The sequence below is a fragment of the Tyto alba genome, unplaced genomic scaffold (assembly GCF_018691265.1).
Source record: "Tyto alba isolate M040663 unplaced genomic scaffold, T.alba_DEE_v4.0 Super-Scaffold_6, whole genome shotgun sequence".
Taxonomy (NCBI): Eukaryota; Metazoa; Chordata; class Aves; order Strigiformes; family Tytonidae; genus Tyto; species Tyto alba.
Window position 1 is genome coordinate 20,145,562 of NW_024881327.1, and position 16,878 is coordinate 20,162,439.

The following is a 16,878-nucleotide window of genomic DNA, read 5'->3' on the forward strand; positions in this document are numbered from 1 at the left end:
CGCAGGGCTCTGCCCCTTGGTCCCACCTCTGGGGCTGGCCCTTGGTGTCACCCACCTGGGTCTCCCCAGTCACTGGCACGCCGGTCTTCCAGCCCACGGTCCCAGCCCAGCTGCTGGCACCTAAATCTGCTCTGCTCCAGGTGCTGATGCCACAGGCGCACGGGCCACTGTGACCCAAGCTGCTGCTCCCACTGCTGGCCCCTAAATCAGGTCACTCCAGTCACTGCCCCACGGAGACACAAGTGCTCTGACCTGTGGTCTGACTCCAGTTGGTGATACTCAGTCCCACACGCTGAACAGAGCCCCCCACTCAGGAACAGTTAAACCAGAAGTTATTAAGAAGTCAGGACAGACTGTGCTGGGCAGACTCAGGGCATGGCCAGACGAGCCTACTGACCAACAAATTACTTATGTGACCAACCCTTTTTAATCCCTTACACTTCTGTTTTCCCCAGAGTTGTTCCCAAATTACCTAAATCCATCCCTTTCCCTGCCTTTGGTTCTTTCTCTAAACATCCCATAATAAATCCTGTGCAATCCCCAAATGTTTTCCCCCTGCACCCATGACGTGTCCCACCGTTACATGAAAGGTGGTCCTGCATTGACTTACCCTGATGGGTTTCATACGTAGATCCTGGGGCTGAGGCTCTCCTGGGAGGAGCCCAGGAGTCCTTAATTCCAGTTCCTGCCTGCACTTGTGCTCGGGTGCAAGTCTGGGCCTGTGGAGATGAGCCACTGCCCGGGAGTAGCCCTGCAGGGCAGGGTATTGCCTAGGCTTCCCCTCCAGCTCTTGTCTTTCTGTGCACCTTTGTGGGTGTGTAGACAAGCTTTTATCGCGTAACCCAGCAATAAAAAAGATAGTTCAACTGCACCTTTACCAGTGGGGCCTGTTGTAAAGGTGACACTTGCTTTCTGCCAGGTGTTTTGCATAGATTACCTGTTCCTTTCTCCTTTAGCTTCACTCAACCTAAGGCAGCTTCCTCTTTCTCATTACATTGTGCAATCCCTCCCTTCACCTTGCTTTAATCTTCAATTTTCTGTGATTTATCCAGTCAAAACCTGCAACAATGATTAACTGGCATTTGTGCCTCTATACTATGGCCTTCATCTATTTCTGTGCAATCCTCACACACTGACCCTCACCCCACAAGACAACCATTTAAGTTCTCCTAATTTTCCTCGTGTCTTTCCAAAACGTTTACCGCATTACAAACTTGCATCCCACTACCTCGGCGCCGAATTCAACCTTTCGACTAGATCACATTTTTCCACTTGGCATGAGCTTAGCTCACCAGCCCTACTCAGACCTCCTGGCCAAACTGAGTAAGCATTCAAGGACGTTCTCACCTCCCCCTCTCCCTTCTCCAACAGGCCCCGTCTCTACAGACAGGTCCCACCAACTGGAGCACAGAAGCTTTCCTGGCACTGTGAAGGAATTTACTGACTTGGAGTGAAAGGCAGCTCTTGGCCTGAAAGGAAAGGACTGGCAGGACTGTTACCCCCTTTCCCTAAGCCCTACCTCTACATCTTCCCAAATGACTGCTTACTCATTATAGCTTAGCTTTGATTTTGTTTTGTTCCATTTTAAAGACTATTGGAAAAGTTGTAGAATTACTTTTCCTTTAAAAGTCCAAGAAGGATCAAGACCAGAACCTATTAAATCTAAGGGAAGAGCAAACTCTGTGACAGGACTTTTTCACCGCAAAATAACTAAGAATTCAAGGAACATTCCTATTCCCAACTACTTTGAAGGAGATTAACAGAAGTCCTGTCAGTCATTTACAACATGGAACTGTGCAGCTGTTTGTTCTAATTCATAACCTACATGAAGAAACGTACATATAGGCTTCTGTAAACAGTATTTTTAGGTACATTTAACAGGGGCCTATTTGGTTTTTCAACAGAAGTGTGGGTAATTAATCTGCCTGGAACTGAACCTAACAGTTCACTAACCCGCTCTCACAAAACGTTTCTACAAGAGAGACAAGATTCCTCCTACCCAGCAGTCAGTCACCATAGCACTCACCCACAGTGCTTAAAACTGACTCTCCTGCATAACTTTCGAACCTGCGTTTCCCATGTCTCAATCACTATTCTTATCACCTGGCTATATGGTACACAATGCTTTAAAGCAGCTTCTTTTCAGCTTCAGGTGGTAAGGCAGATGGGGAAGAAAAGTAACTTTTTGAGAAAAAGGGACATAATTAAAGTTGAAATTAATTTGTAAAAGCTATGAGATCCCAAACAAATAATACACAGGAAAGCATGATACAATTTAGAAAACAGTATTTAATTTAAGAAAACCTCAAATGCTTCTGAAAGTGAACATCAATTTGCTAACATTCCTTAGGCTTCACAATTTAAAGAGTTTTAAGTCTTGTTTTACAAGCACCCTGTAGTAATTTATTGTTCTGTCTTCCTCTCATCTTAAAAAGACTGCCACAAGCGGAAATATCAACAAAAATGTTTTACAATTTTGTAAAAGCCTGTTCCACAGTATTCAGTCATGAAATATACATTTCCTATTTGTCAACGTATTTTTAGCTAAAGTCTTGTAATTAACTCAAATTGATATTAGAGTTAAGAAGTGAAATTTCTCCAGTACCACAAATCTAGGCTTCCACACAGATTAAATGTGGCATGCATATAGAACAAAGGAAACCCACTCTTATTTATGGCCCAAAAGAGGAAAGCAGACTATTCAGAATGTAGAATTCCTTTTGCACTGATTCTTACAGACCAAAACATGCCCCAGCAACTCCCTTCTCTTAGGGACCCGCAGAAAAATAAATTTTGGAAAAGTGGTCCCTTATGTCACTCAGCTTCAAGGTCAGAATACAAAATTTATTTTGAAACAGCTACCGTGTTGATATGATTGCTGTACCTAATACTCCCTACAAAAAGTTATAAAATGATCAGGAAAAAATTGACTGTATTCTAAAGATGCTTCCTAATTGTATATAAAAAATTAAATGGCTGTTTCCCACCATATATGCCCTAAGTTATAAAAACTGTTTAGGTTATTTATAACCTAAACTTTAAGAACTTGAGTTAAGAAGAAATGTTTGACAACACTACTATCATATTACCATCATTAGTAAGCATATCACATTCTGAATCTTCTTCTTATTGGCAAAGATATGAAACCAAACTAGTTACAAGAACTGTTTTTTTTTACTCTGCCCCATCAGCAAAGTGAAATGTAGCACCACATAGATCTGACAAGTGATTTCATCCTTCTTCAGCTTCCTCTTCCTAATTTTAAGATACTCAGAGGACTGCTTTCAGATGTGCCTGTGCTTCAGCTAAGCAAGTTTGTGTTTCTAACATAGCCATACTATGTTTTACTTCTAATAATGGACATATCTACCTTTGAGACAGTTCATTATGCCACACACAGTAGTGAACCGTAATTCAGATTTAAAAGTGGTATTCCATACTAACATTGCGTATAGATTGCAGATAAAAACATGAATGGAGAAATTCTTTTAGGAAGGGAAGTAAAATTCTTTGGTAAGCATAGAGACAATGCATGGAATCTGTTTCTTTGCATTAAAATCCTGCCGAGTTGAGCAAGACTCATACTCTGCCACTCTGCGATTTACACGAGTTAAAATCTGCATGAGTTCAAGCTTCCTTGCATGTTCCTTCAGCGTTTTACACAGTGACTGAATAAACCAGGAACCTTCAGCTGAATTCCTCCAGGAGTAATAGCCTGTGGAAGAAAGAGATGTCAAATTGATCAGATGTAGCAACCTCTGATATATGACAGGAGAGCAATTAGGGGAACAACGCATTGTTTCCAAGAGCAATCAATGTTTTAAAATAAAAACTCAAAACCACTAGCCAACAAAATTTAGATTTTATTATCTCCCCAAATTCCAACGTAAAAGATTTTTCTAATCCTCTTATTTTTTCTAATCTAAGAAAACTTCAAGTAGATAGAAAATCAAAAGGCAGGAAAACGATCTGCTGCTGCAACAGTCTTTGCCATTAACCACTTGACCATGTCTCTATAGGGTACGTGTATACAAAGGAGAGGTGACAGAACAGATGGAGCCCAGATGCAAAATGGTTTTCAGTGTCACTGTCTTCAGGAATACGACCATGAATTAAAGACTGGAATCTACTGCTGCTGATAACGTAAAGGGCATGCTCAGGTCTCTACAACTACTAATTTTGCTTAAGGGTGCAATAAAAATAGAGTTGATAGGCAAATAACATGGTGGTGCTTATTACCCACTTCTGCATATGCATCTATAGATACCCGATTGGTTTGTTCTCTCTCAACTAATAATACCTTTTAATTCCTGCTCTAAATTATTTGCACAACGCAGATTAACCAAATTTATAGCATATGAACATCTGAGGTTTTGCAAGTGAGGAAGATGTATACCCAGGGCTTGTTTTGTTTTGTTTTGTTTTGTTTTTTTGTAGGAACTGAGAATAGAAACTGCCTCAAAAAGAAAACAAATCATGGGAGAAAAAACAACTGAGGGAAGAAAATTTGTATTTGCATGAAAAAGAACAAATGAAGTAGTCATCCAATGACTGGATACAACTGCAAATTGTCATTTACAATATCAATACAAGCTGATACATAGATGCAATTTCAGGAACAAAAATGTCTTTGCATGTCTCTCACCTGGAGCTGTAGAATATGCATACAGAAAGTCTGCTTCTACAGGTATTTTTTGGCACATTGATTCTTCTGATCCACTATCTGCCTCAATACCAGAATCTAATTCTGTCCCTCTACAAGCCTATTTAGTGGAAAGAATAGAAAATAAAATAATAATAATAAAAAAAGGCAGCGATCATAATCAGAATACTGATTTTTTTTTTTTTCGATTTTAAAGATGATAATATCCCAATTAAAGTGCAAAAATAACAAGAATTTATATGTCACATTTGCATTAGACAGACTCAGAAGAAAAGTAACTAGCATTTATTTAAATCAACTACATAGTTTGGTTAGGACAGATATTAATTCCAAAGTGCATTCAGAAACTCACTAAAATTTTGACTAGTGTTCAGAAAGATTTAATCCGTAGAATTAAAATAATGCAATCTCAGCTATTACAAATACTGCCTACCTAATAGGGCAGACTGTACCACTTTTAGACCTAAAGATAATCTTATTCTGAAGGTAATTCAATTTAAATCAATTTTAGAAATAATTAACTTTTTTTCACTAATAATTAATGGGAAACAATATTTTTCTTAAGTATCCAGCTGATCTGATGATCACTGCTTAGCTGTACATCACCTGAATGAAAAACAGCTTGGGTTTTCCTGCTAAACTTCTGCACTTGTCACCTCTGAAAAGGCTTGTGAGTGCTTTCAGTTCAAGAGGGCCATCTGTGCCATAGATTAATCCTTCATCACCATGGCTTAGCAACACACAAACAAAACTGCTCCGCTTGCTGTGATCTTCTTCAGAAACTTAAAAGAAAAGAGAGAATTATCTTAACTTCTTGCATACCCTAAAAGCTTTGAATAGTTGATACTTCCTATGTGAGAGAAGTCTTTAAGAACTAATTCCCATGGTTAGAAACCTCCAACCAGTTTTCACTTCTGAACCAAAGCAGCCAGCCTACCTTACTTCAGCAAGCTGGACACAGAAAATCCCAAATTAAAGGCCAACCCTACCCATTCTAAGACACAGCCACAGAACTAGGCCAGGAACACTGTGAGGAGACAGAGGGTGTTCCCACTGTGTCTGAATGGTACACCTCACTCATGCAGTAATGGCCAAGAGTCTCGTGATCTGGGATCAGACCGATGGGAATTTCTGAGTTTTGGGAAAGGATGGGGAAGTCTTGCCTCTTTTGACTTAGAGATGCTTCAACTGCTTGGATTCCATGGGAACTGAATGTAGCCTGAAAGTTGTTGCTGCTGCAGGGACCCAGGTACTAGCACTACCCCTCTCTCTCTCACTCTTGCCCTGTAGCAAGGTCTAGAAAGACTTTTCACACCTCAATTCTGTACTTAAAGATATTTAAGCTTCATATAAAGTGTTTGTAGACTTATTTTTTATTTCCATCTTGTGGTATGCAAAAAGTGTAGAACAGATATTCTCTGATGTCTTCTGTTGCATGACATTGCAGGGATTGTACCTGAAGACCAAGACAATTCTTTAAAATATATGAAAAGATACAAACATGGTTTAAAATAAAGAATCCAAAAGGAGTTCTGAGTGGGAAACTCAAGAATATGCAAGAGTTTGTAGATGAAAAGTGTAACCGTCTCAAAAGCTGAAGTCTTCTGTTTAGAATGTGCCAAAACACTGAATTTCTATCTTGAAAAAAACCAAGCTATTTAGATTTTTCTCAAGCAATGCACACTCAGACATTTCTACAATCTATGGACAAACACTGCACCTAGAAGAGTCAGAAAAGGATGTTTTTTTGCAGTCTGTAGTTTATTTTGAGGCCTTATACCACAGGTAAGAGAGGCCTTTCCACTTTCAGCTACTGTCAACAGATAGGCAGCAATTATGCTAATATATTATCCATGCCTGGGAACATTCTCTGGCATAAACATTATCTGGCACTAAAGAACCTACATCTATGTTAGCAAACACATTAAAAAAAAAGACCAAACAGGATTGCTGCAGGCTAACTGGCTGTTGGGAATAATCCCTGCAACACCTTTACTGTTGAACTGTGACCTGGAATACTCTGCGAGAACGCTAGTAGGCACGGGCCACAGTCATGTCAGAAAACCTTCCAACAATTAACTAGAACAGCCTGTTTTCCAGGGCTACACATACCTCCATGCACCGTTTAATTTACTGGTCTAGACATAGCCAAGTCCAAACAAAGCAGGGCTAACAAAAACAGTAGTATAAAGCTCTCACTTCACAGAAGGATGTTTTGTTTCACAAAGTTGTTTTTCTAAAAGAAATCATAAATACATACACCCTCAGTCCCCACACTTGCAGTTCTGGTCCCTCAACCAGAACTACCCCCCTGGATCAGAACACCTCTTACGCCACACCACTAAACATACAGCCCAGAACCCATCTACCCAATTAAGCAGGTTTCCTTCCAACTCACAGAGCTTCAGTGATCCCAGGGTCAGAATATAAATCAGTCTGCATTTAAGTTTCAGCCTTTTTTCCAACCTTCTTTAGAAGATGAGAAAGGATATGGAGACAACAGTCATGGCACGAAAAGATGGAGAGACAGCAAAGATGAATAAACATAGAAATTACGATGTACATGTCACCCTTAGCAATAAACCACCGGTAGGTGTGAAATATCATCTAAAAGACCAACGGAAGAAGAGATGTGATGGCTAGAGATGTGTTTGGAGACAGCAGTTGATTCAATACACACACCAAACGTTATTACTTACCATTTTTCAATAGTTTTAAAATGTCCTTGCATGCAAGATCATTGTTGATCTTTATTTTATATCCCAACTTCATAAAAACTTCTCTAACACTTGCAGCATCCGCATCTGTACCTGAACGGGGTAACATCCCTATACATGAGAGAAATGTATTATTTTTTGTATGATGTAGATGGCACAGTCTGATTGAGCCAAATCCTTTTCTCACTTACAGCTGTAACAGTCTGGAATACTATACCATTATTCCAGACACACCCTAACAGAAAAAACATTGCACTGTTATACAGGCACACCATCTGTATTTATATTGTAGATTTATCTACTCCTTTTTATATCTACCTATCCATATAATAAAGACATAAAAAAGGAATGCATTTGCAAAACAGAAATCATGACTAAAAGGTAAGATGGACTTTTACTGCCTATCAATTTTTCTCCCCATTACTACTATACCCTAACGTGCTCCCTCTATACGCATATTTGGAAGAATGCACTGAAATGAATCACACCCACTCAAACCATTTAATTTTAGGTTTCAATAAAAATTAGTCTGCATATTTAATTTTGAAGAATAAAACATGCCACTAATTTATCTAAATTGAGGAAAAAAAAATATTTGGAAGTGTTACCGGTCTGTCTGTGGAAGTTCTTATTGTTTATTATTACACATTCCCCCATCTCCGGATAATCCATTCTGTAACTGTAGTCTGGCAGAATTCCAGAGTCCATAGACTTGCTAGCAGGTAGGTTCTTTCTGTATAGAAATCAGACAAATTTTAGGTGTTAATTTCTGATCACTCTTTTCTAGTTTCAAAATAATAATAAGATAAGGTTATTTTAGCAAAACCAATGAAACAGATAAAGTTCGCTACCTGTTCCCTATAAGTTCCCTTCACAAGTTCACCGATGACACCAAGCTGTGTGGTGCAGCCAACACGCCGGAGGGCAGGGATGCCATCCAGAGGGACCCAGACAGGCTTGAGAGGTGGGCCTGGGAAAACCTCATGAAGTTCAACAAGGCCAAGTGCACGGTCCTGCACATGGGTTGGGGCAATCCCAAGCACAAATACAGGCTGGGTGATGAGTGGATTGAGAGAAGCCCTGTGGAGGACTTGGGAGTATTGGTGGATGGAAAACTGACTATGAGCCATCAATGTGCACTTACAGCCCAGAAAGCCAACCATGTCCTGGGCTGCATCAAGAGCAGTGTGGCCAGCAGGTCCAGGGAGGGGATGCTCCCCCTCTACTCTGCTCTGGTGAGACCCCACCGGCAGTGCTGTGTCCAGCTCTGGGGCCCCCAACATAAGAAGGACATGGACCTGCTCGAGCGGGTCCAGAGGAGGCCACGAAGATGACCAGGGGGCTGGAGCATCTCCTCTGTGAGGACAGGCTGAGAGAGTTGGGGGTGTTCAGCCTGGAGAAGAGAAGGCTCCAGGGAGACCTTATAGAAGCCTTCCAGTACTTAAAGGGGGCTACAGGAAAGGTGGGGAGGGACTCTATCAGGTGGTGTAGTGATATAACAAGGGGTAGCATTTTTAAACTGAAAGAACATAGATTTAGATTAGCTATTAGGAAGAAATTTTTTCCTGTGCGGGGGGTAAGGCACTGGCACAGGGTGCCCAGAGCAGCTGTGGCTGCCCCCTCCCTGGAAGGGTTCAAGGCCAGGTTGGACGGGGCTTGGAGCAACCTGGGCTGGGGGAAGGTGTCCCTGCCCATGGCAGGGGGGTCAGAACTAGATGGTCTTTAAGGTCCCTTCCAACCTAAACTGTTCTGTGATTTTAAGTTATGCCTGTGAAATCATTTGGTAGATCTGGTTTAAGGCTAGTGAAGACTACTTGTCTAGAGGTTAAAATAAATAAACCTACTTTGTAGTCATATGTATTTGTAGTAATCTTCTGTGCAACTTGTAAAAAGCTTAAAATTTAAAGAATCAAGGAAGAACTGTGTCTAAAATGATTATGCGTCTGCACAGGAAAATATGAAAAATTAGTTTAAAGAAACCAATTATTATATCAACAAGAAATCAGTTGGGCTTTTTTACTATCATCTTTTGGAAGCTATGTACCTGGAGTCAAGATCAGCTCTGAAATTGTAAATCTGTTTCAAATTCTAACCAAAAGTCATATTACCATTGAATTTTCACAAGTAAACATTCAAACCCTAGAAAGGCCAAGACTCTACATGCAACTGCAATTCTGCCTTAATGAGCACACCAACTACACCACCACTTATGACACTGCAATGGCTGTCAATTTTACTCAGTCCATATATGCTGAAGTCAGTATGGATTTTCTCATTAAGCACATGGGTAAGTGGTTACAAGATTGGGATCTGCTATCATATTCTATTGATAGAAGTTCTGTAATGGTCTTAAATATAATTTTCACTGAAAATGAAATATTAAAAAGAATGACTTCGGAAACAAATTAAGTTCCCAGAGAAAGCATAATCTGATGCTAGTGCTACACCTGCATAACAACTAGCTGGATCCCCAAGTCCTCTGCAGGGCTGCTCTCAATTCACCCCTCGCCCAGCCTGTATTTGTGCTTGGGATTGCCCTGACCCATGTGCACGACCTTGCACGTGGCCTTGTTGAACTTGATGAGTTTTGCACGGGCCCACCTCTCACGCCTGCCCAGGTCCCTTTGGATGGCATCCCTGCCCTCCAGCTGTCACCAGGAAGAACAGGCCTGCATTGCCCCCTTTTCACCCCTCTAAGTTCTCCTTGCACTTGTGCTTCTGCACATACAACCCTACAGCAGGTCAGCCCAAGCAGCTGAACTGACTGCTACAGCTTCAGGTGCTTCAGTCTAGAAGCAGTTCAAGGAAAGGGATGAACATTTAGCCCAGGGTGAGATAGAGAAGTCTCTTTTCAAGAACTGCTAACCACTTGGTAATACTGTTAAGCCAAGTCTTACTGCACCTCAAGTGTTTTGCCTTTTAGTTCTTTGTACAAACAGGTGGCCTGTTCTTTCAGAGACTGTATATTTTCAAACTCAGTACAACAACTCTAGTGGTTGTTTATGATTATTATAATTTACCATAATTGAAACTTTTTGCATTATTTCTTCTATGGCTCTCAGCTTGTGTTACAGCACAAGGTTCCTTAAGACTTAAATTCAAGACTTAAAACAAAAGTACCTCAACTTACCCTTTAGAAGCAGGAATAGATTTTGCATCTGTCTGATCTTCCTCCAAATGTGGTCCATCTCCTATGGCTGCCATTATGGCTCTCTGTTATCAGCTTGAAAATGTAAGAAAATAGAAATACATGAGAGTTAATTTTCATATGAAATAATACCTTCAGACTGCTTAATTTCAAAGCCTTATACAATCAGAAAACAATTTTTTAGTATTATAGAGAAAACAGGAATGTTAAAAGGGGATATTCACACAGAACAACTAGCCTAGGAGTATTAGGCAAAAAATAGCATTTCTGAGTAAACCCTACATATCTTATATTTGAAAGAAGAACATGAAATACTTTTTTAATTATTGTCTTCTAAAGCAACTCTGGGAAAAATAGTCTGCAGATCCCTGTGACTAAATCATTGAAAATGCCTACAAAAAGCAGGATAAGAGACAAATCGAAAACAATCTTTAAAATATTATGTCCCTACATGCATTAGTAGCATTTCAGTATTATAAATATCATGTCATATATGGATTCTTCTATCTGAGTGATACAGAAATTACGATCCAAAACCAAGCAATACAAGTTACTGGATGTGTGCAAAGACTAACACAGAAGATTAGATTTTGGTTCGTAGTATTTTGAGAAATAAACAATTTCTCTGCATTGTTTCAAATGAAACATCACTGCATTAAGTCCTAATTGGTGTATGTGAAGGCAACTACAATACAAGTAACAGAAAACCACAGCAATATAACTTTAAATAGTTGATGAAATGAACTCTATGCTGTGGGCTGCTATTTACTTTTGATCAAAACACAGGACAAGAAATGATGACTGATACCAAGCCAGAAACCAATTTAAAAGCAATAAACCTCCCTCCCAATCACTCTGTGTGTACTCATGGAACACATTACCACTGGCTACCTTTAACTCAGGATTCAGAAAAGGATTAAGCATCATAAAGTTAAATTGCCAGATAGGACAAAGTAATAAATGCTTAGAAGTGAAGTAAGTGCTTTGACCTCAAGAAACAAGCCAGGCACTACAAGGCAAGAATTCTGAAGAAACTTACTTAGCAGATGTATTTATGGTAAGTAGGGATGTATAAATAACTAGACCAAGTAGTAAGATTTGCTGGTCAGATATGATGAAGATTCTTATTTAAGACTTAGTTTCTTTGATGGCAAACTATATTTCAAACTATATATATCATAGGTATACTCTAGCTAGTATACCATGAATAGCCATTTTCTGTGGCAACAATTACTGATGCATTGGAAGCACTAATCTGGGTATGTATAACCCTCTTTCCTTGTTTCTTAAGACATTTACTTACATTTTTAGTGACTTCAAAAGATCTTCAAGGTTACTCTGAATACTATTCTTTGTATCTTGAAGCACTGATGTAATCAAGAAATCTTCTCACTCACAAAATTATTCCAGACTTGAGAACTGTATCATGTAAATTAGCAGCACACCGGAAATTCCCTGAAAACCAAATGACACAAGTATCAAAATAAGCTTGATATTTTAGCAATAGTATTTCTAAAATACATGATTGCTTTATACTTTAGAAATTCACTTTAAAGACAGTATCATGGGTCAGGAACTACATCTATGATGCTGAACTTGTCTGCCTAGCACCATGATCTGGGTTCATTCATCCTACTTTCAAAGTCTAATTCCTTAAAAGTTCCCTACGTGAAAAAAGACAAGCACTTCCAAAGGGTAATTCAAGTACCTAAGACCTGTGGCACAACAGTGATCCAACCCTATGCCTTATCATTGGGCAGGGAGCATTAGCACTGACAACAAAGTCTAGTCTAGAGTAACAACTGGTGTGTCCACCCAGCTGTAGCTGAAAAGCAGAGCTTCTCATCCCTGAGAAGTGGAAAGAATGGCTTTCATCGACAAGAATGCTAGAAGTGCCACTGCTCCAGCAGAGCCCAGCTTCCAGGAGTTTTTATGCCTCTTTCAACCCTGTCCCTACCACAGTCATCCCTGGCTTTGGTTCCCAGCTTTCCTGACCTCTCAGCCTGACAGTTTTGTTTAAAACTTTAGTTGTAGGAAAACATTCAACCAGACTGACCCACAACTCTAATGCAACTCATGCTGTTCCTTCTTTTGGAGAAGCACTACGTGCAGAAGCACAACCCAAACCCTTCACTGTGGCTAGGATTAATAGGAGAGACAGGGAAAAGGTTAGCTTTCTACCTTGTTTGTTCTTTGCCAGCAGTAATGAAGAATCACACTATATTAAAAAAGCACAATATCACATACCAACTCCATCATCGAAACCAGCTGGTAGGTGTACTGAGAGCAGTGTGGCCATGTCAGCATGTAATTCAACTTCTGCTAAAAGTCCAGGTGTCTATCCCAGCTGTCTTGCACTGTGAAGATCTGCACTGCTAGAGCTGCAAGTACATGAACCAGCTGGTGTAAACTAGTAAATATTTGCCTACATGAGCTGTGGTCACTTTCTGTCTACGATATGAGTCAGCCTGGGCTGCCAATAACTACCTAGAGAAGGACTCTGCTAAAATATTGGGAAAGCTAACAACTCTGGCCAAAGGATAAGATCTTGGAATCATTAGGGAGGGTAAGTGGATCATTAGGCTGCCTTGGGTTCATATCGGGCATGCTCCAACCAAACTTGCATCCCATTAAGGACTGGTTTTAGCAAGCTGGTGGAAATAACACTGGTGAACAGCAGCAATCTTAAGTAGGCAAATTGGAGACCTAACAGATTTGGACCACTGAATGCTTCTATAACACAAATGTTAAAGCATGCTGCAAACAATAAGATCAGATCTTCAACGTTTAAGTGACTTTAAATTAAGACTTATCTCCTCAACCCTTTTGCAACCTTAAAACTTGAAAAATGCTGTCCTTGATCCAATGCCAAAGAAACAATGACATCTGCAGTAGCACCTAGCAAAACCTACAATTGCAATGAACTACAGTACTTTGTTTCTGAAAAATGTAAAACACATTTTGCAATACCATATCATAAAAATATTTCTTACTAGAGCCTTTGCAAGCCTAGCTCACAGCCTGCAGTTTCAACTGTTTAATGAAGTGTTAGAGCTTGCTGTATTGTACTGCATCAGCACTGGAGCTTGTCTAAGTCTTTACAGAAGCTAGACAGATAGTGAAGAAAACTGGGATATAATACATTAGGCATTGAAAATACACATGCTTTCTCTTCAGAATAGAATTTGTAACTCACCTTTAATATCCATCAGTTTCTGAGCACCTTAATGCACCAAGTCACCCGCATCTCTTTAAAGAACAGACACCTACAAAGAGCTATCTGTTTTGTTGCTAGGCTCTCAAGTGCATGCTTTAATCAGCAGTATGTTTTCTGCTTTAAAGCACTGGTCAGGATAACAGTAACGCTCTCTGGAGGACAGTGCTGATTCTAACAGACTACTAAGAATTGCCTCATCTTGGTTTAGGTAATGCAATGATGTCATGTGCTGTCAAGCAGAATACACATGTCAAGCAGAATACATTCCCTGTAGAGGATGATCTCATGCTGTTAGGGATGTGGGGAAAAAAAAAAAAATCAGGACAATGCAGTAAGAGTTTAATTAAAAATTGTTAATCTGCTCCTTGATATTATTTTCTCTGAAAGGTTAAGTAAGATGAGCTTTCAACTGTAAGGAAACCTAAAAACCAAACAGCTGAAATGAGCAAGAGCATTTTTCTAATCTATGTTCTGTAGGTTTTAGGAAGTTTATTTTACAATATTTTATCTGAAAAAAAATATAAAGTTTTTAAAAAACCCTATGAGACAAATATAGCAAATATAATGCTATAATGATCCTTGCAGGTACTAACTAGTAAAAATTAAAGTGGTTCAAAAAGGTCCAAAACTATGCTCAGCAAGTGTTGTTCCGATGCTTTTCTTCTGATAGGGAAATTATAAATAAAACAATGTTTTAACTCCATTTCAGCCTGGATTTACTTATTCTACCTGGACCTGGTGAAAATAAATTCACACCATCGTATATCACCACTGCCTTAAGAACCATCAGGTTTCTTTTTAAAGCAGTATTTATTTGAATTGCAAACCAACAATAGAAATTAATGATATAGCGATAAAAATAATACCGAAGTTTCTCAAACAGGGAAGGAAGCAAATAACTGAACTGTCTCTAGTTACCAACTGTACCTTGAAATATGCAAACTACAGGAGACAAGACAACACATGTTCAGTATATGTCAGCTGCTACAAAGCAATGATTGTAGCAGAATTAAAATACATGTCCAAAACAGAAACCAGTATTGTAAAGCATGTCCTTAAATATTACAAGAGGGCAGTTTTCTACCTCACGTGACTGCAAGAGAAAATGTCAAGCGTTCAAAGAAGGTATTCTATATACATGGCATACTGCTATACTAATGCACACATGCAAATGAAGAATTTTCCATTCTACGGTGTATAATGATAACCAATAATTAGATAATTAGTAACAGAAGGAAAATCTAGAAGCTGACTGTATGAAAAAAATAAAAACATTCGAAATACACCATTATGTTTTCCGTGTGGCTTTATTGCCCTGTTAAATACTGCTACCACTGATGGAAGCTTGACAATACTGTGACAGCCCTTCACATTACTTCTGGTCTGGATGTGGCTGTTTTGGAAAGCACTGATACTGGGCCAGCACTCTGATGTTCCGAAAGCAAACAGACTTTTAGTTAGTCAGCATTAATCTGCCAAGTCAGCAAGACCTGAATTTATTCTGAGAGTAGATGCGACCCTTCCTCATTCCCTCACCTATACCTAGTAACCCCACCACCACTGCAACAAATAGGAGCCTGACGAGGCTATTAAGGGCAAGGTGTGTAATTTTCAAACCTACCAGCTGACAAGAAGAGAATTACCAGCTAGAGGTTAGAAAACGAGATTACCAGCAACATCCTTCAACCTAGCAGGGAACAGACTGACAACGCCTTGGACAGGGCCTTCTACCCTCTGTAAAAAGTTAGTCACAGCACCTGTGAGGGCCTCGAGTCTGCTTTCCCCGGCACTGGCAGGGGCAGTACAATAGAGGCGAGTGGCCCTGCCATCGCCCCTGTGACCCCCACCCCGGGATGATGCCCCCCAGCCATCCCACACTCACCCTTTGTCAGCCACCGAGTCGCCAAAGAACCGCTTTCAAGGTGAGGTTTAACCCACTGTATCCAAAGCTGTATTTTGGTAGATCCAAACGCAGTTTAAGGCCCGATGTTTCCAGTTAACTAACACTCACCGGAAAGCAGTTCAAGATTAAAGCCCCCCCCCTTTTTTTTTTTTTCTTTCCTTTTCCTGTTTCTTTTGTTTAGTCAGCTTCTCCACAAACCCAGGCTTAAATTACCGAACAGTCTGCCTTAAGCTTCTGGGTAGCTAAGGTAATTCACAGGCTAAGGCTCCCCCACCCCCACTCCCCCCCGCGCTCTCCCTCCGGGGCGGGGGAAGCGGCGGGAGCTGCCAGGGCACCGCGGCCGGTCTCCTCCCGCCGCGCCCGGAGCGGTGACACCCGCCCCCAGCAACCCACCGCCCCGCCGCCGCCGGGACCCCCCGGAACCCCGCGGGCAGGCGGCGATCTGCGCCCCCACGCCCCTCCCGGCCCAGGTGTGGGGAGGCTCCCGCAGCCCTCAGCCGGCTCCATGCGGGAGAAGCGCGGGCAGACACCCCCTTCGGACCGCGGCCCCGCAGCTCGGTCCCGGGCGGGCGCCAGCCAGCCTCACCCCACCCCCCTCCATCGCTTTGTTCGGCCCCGCCGCCTCCCCCACAGCCCAGCAACCCGCCTACCGCCCGCCCCCCTTCGCCGTTCCACCGGCGCCGCGCTCCGACCTGCCTTCCCCGGGGCTCGGCCGGGCGCGGAGGGGCAGCCGCCGGTGCAGGCGGTCGCCGGGCGGCCCCTCTGGCTCCTCCCCCGCGTGGCGCGGCGGGCCCCGCCCCAACGGCACGTAGTTCAAACGCCAACGGCGGCAGCGCGCGGGTGGTGGCGGTGAGTTGGTGCTGGCGTGGGTTACTGTCCCCCTATTCCCTCGCCCCGCGGGTGTTTCCCGCCGCGCGAGGTGGCTCCCGGCCCTGAGGGGAGGCGGCGCGAGGCCGAGCCCCACGCCGCGGCTGAGGAGACGCGCGGGGCGGCCGCCTGCCCCCACTCCCGCGCGCGGCCGTGCCGTTACCGCCAACCCCCCTTCCCCCCGCCCCATTCCTAGCGCGGGCCTTGCCCTCAGGTGGGGGAAACACGACCGCCCGCGCCTTTCGGCTAGCGTGGCGTCCCGGTTCCCCCCCCTACTACGCGCGGGGTGGGAGGGTGCCCACGCGAACCTTGCGTGGGTTTGTGCTCTGAGCCTGTTGGAGCCGCCCCAGAGCGGCGCGTCGG

General features: G+C 42.1%; 1 protein-coding gene across 7 annotated transcripts; it reads right to left on the reverse strand.

Annotated features, from left to right (window-relative positions):
- Positions 1-2,269: 2,269 nt before the first annotated feature.
- Positions 2,270-16,447, reverse strand: CASP3 (caspase 3). Of its 7 annotated transcripts, XM_042807678.1 has the most exons (10): positions 16,341-16,430; positions 15,628-15,694; positions 12,776-12,909; positions 11,832-11,983; positions 10,511-10,603; positions 7,989-8,113; positions 7,363-7,491; positions 5,270-5,445; positions 4,646-4,763; positions 2,270-3,715 (listed from the first exon to the last, which is right to left on the reverse strand). In XM_042807678.1, the coding sequence occupies exons 5-10, from the start codon at positions 10,582-10,584 to the stop codon at positions 3,489-3,491; spliced, it is 849 nt and encodes a 282-aa protein (XP_042663612.1). In that variant the 5' UTR covers positions 10,585-10,603; positions 11,832-11,983; positions 12,776-12,909; positions 15,628-15,694; positions 16,341-16,430; the 3' UTR covers positions 2,270-3,488. The 7 variants fall into 7 exon arrangements, with proteins under 7 accessions (XP_042663612.1, XP_042663608.1, XP_042663610.1 ...); XM_042807674.1 differs by lacking the exon at positions 12,776-12,909 and having other exon boundaries at positions 15,628-15,745; positions 16,341-16,436; XM_042807676.1 differs by lacking the exon at positions 12,776-12,909.
- Positions 16,448-16,878: the final 431 nt, after the last annotated feature.

What these genes read in the sequence shown, in the direction of transcription:
- CASP3 (XM_042807677.1), bottom strand. Translation starts at nt 10,584, where the DNA reads ATGGCAGCCATAGGAGATGGACCACATTTGGAGGAAGATCAGACAGAT. An exon ending in GAACTTCCACAGACAGACCG is followed by an intron (nt 7,492 to 7,988) that starts GTAACACTTCCA and finishes TCTCATGTATAG; the next exon opens with GGATGTTACCCCGTTCAGGT. An exon ending in CCAAGCTGTTTTTCATTCAG is followed by an intron (nt 4,764 to 5,269) that starts GTGATGTACAGC and finishes TCCACTAAATAG; the next exon opens with GCTTGTAGAGGGACAGAATT.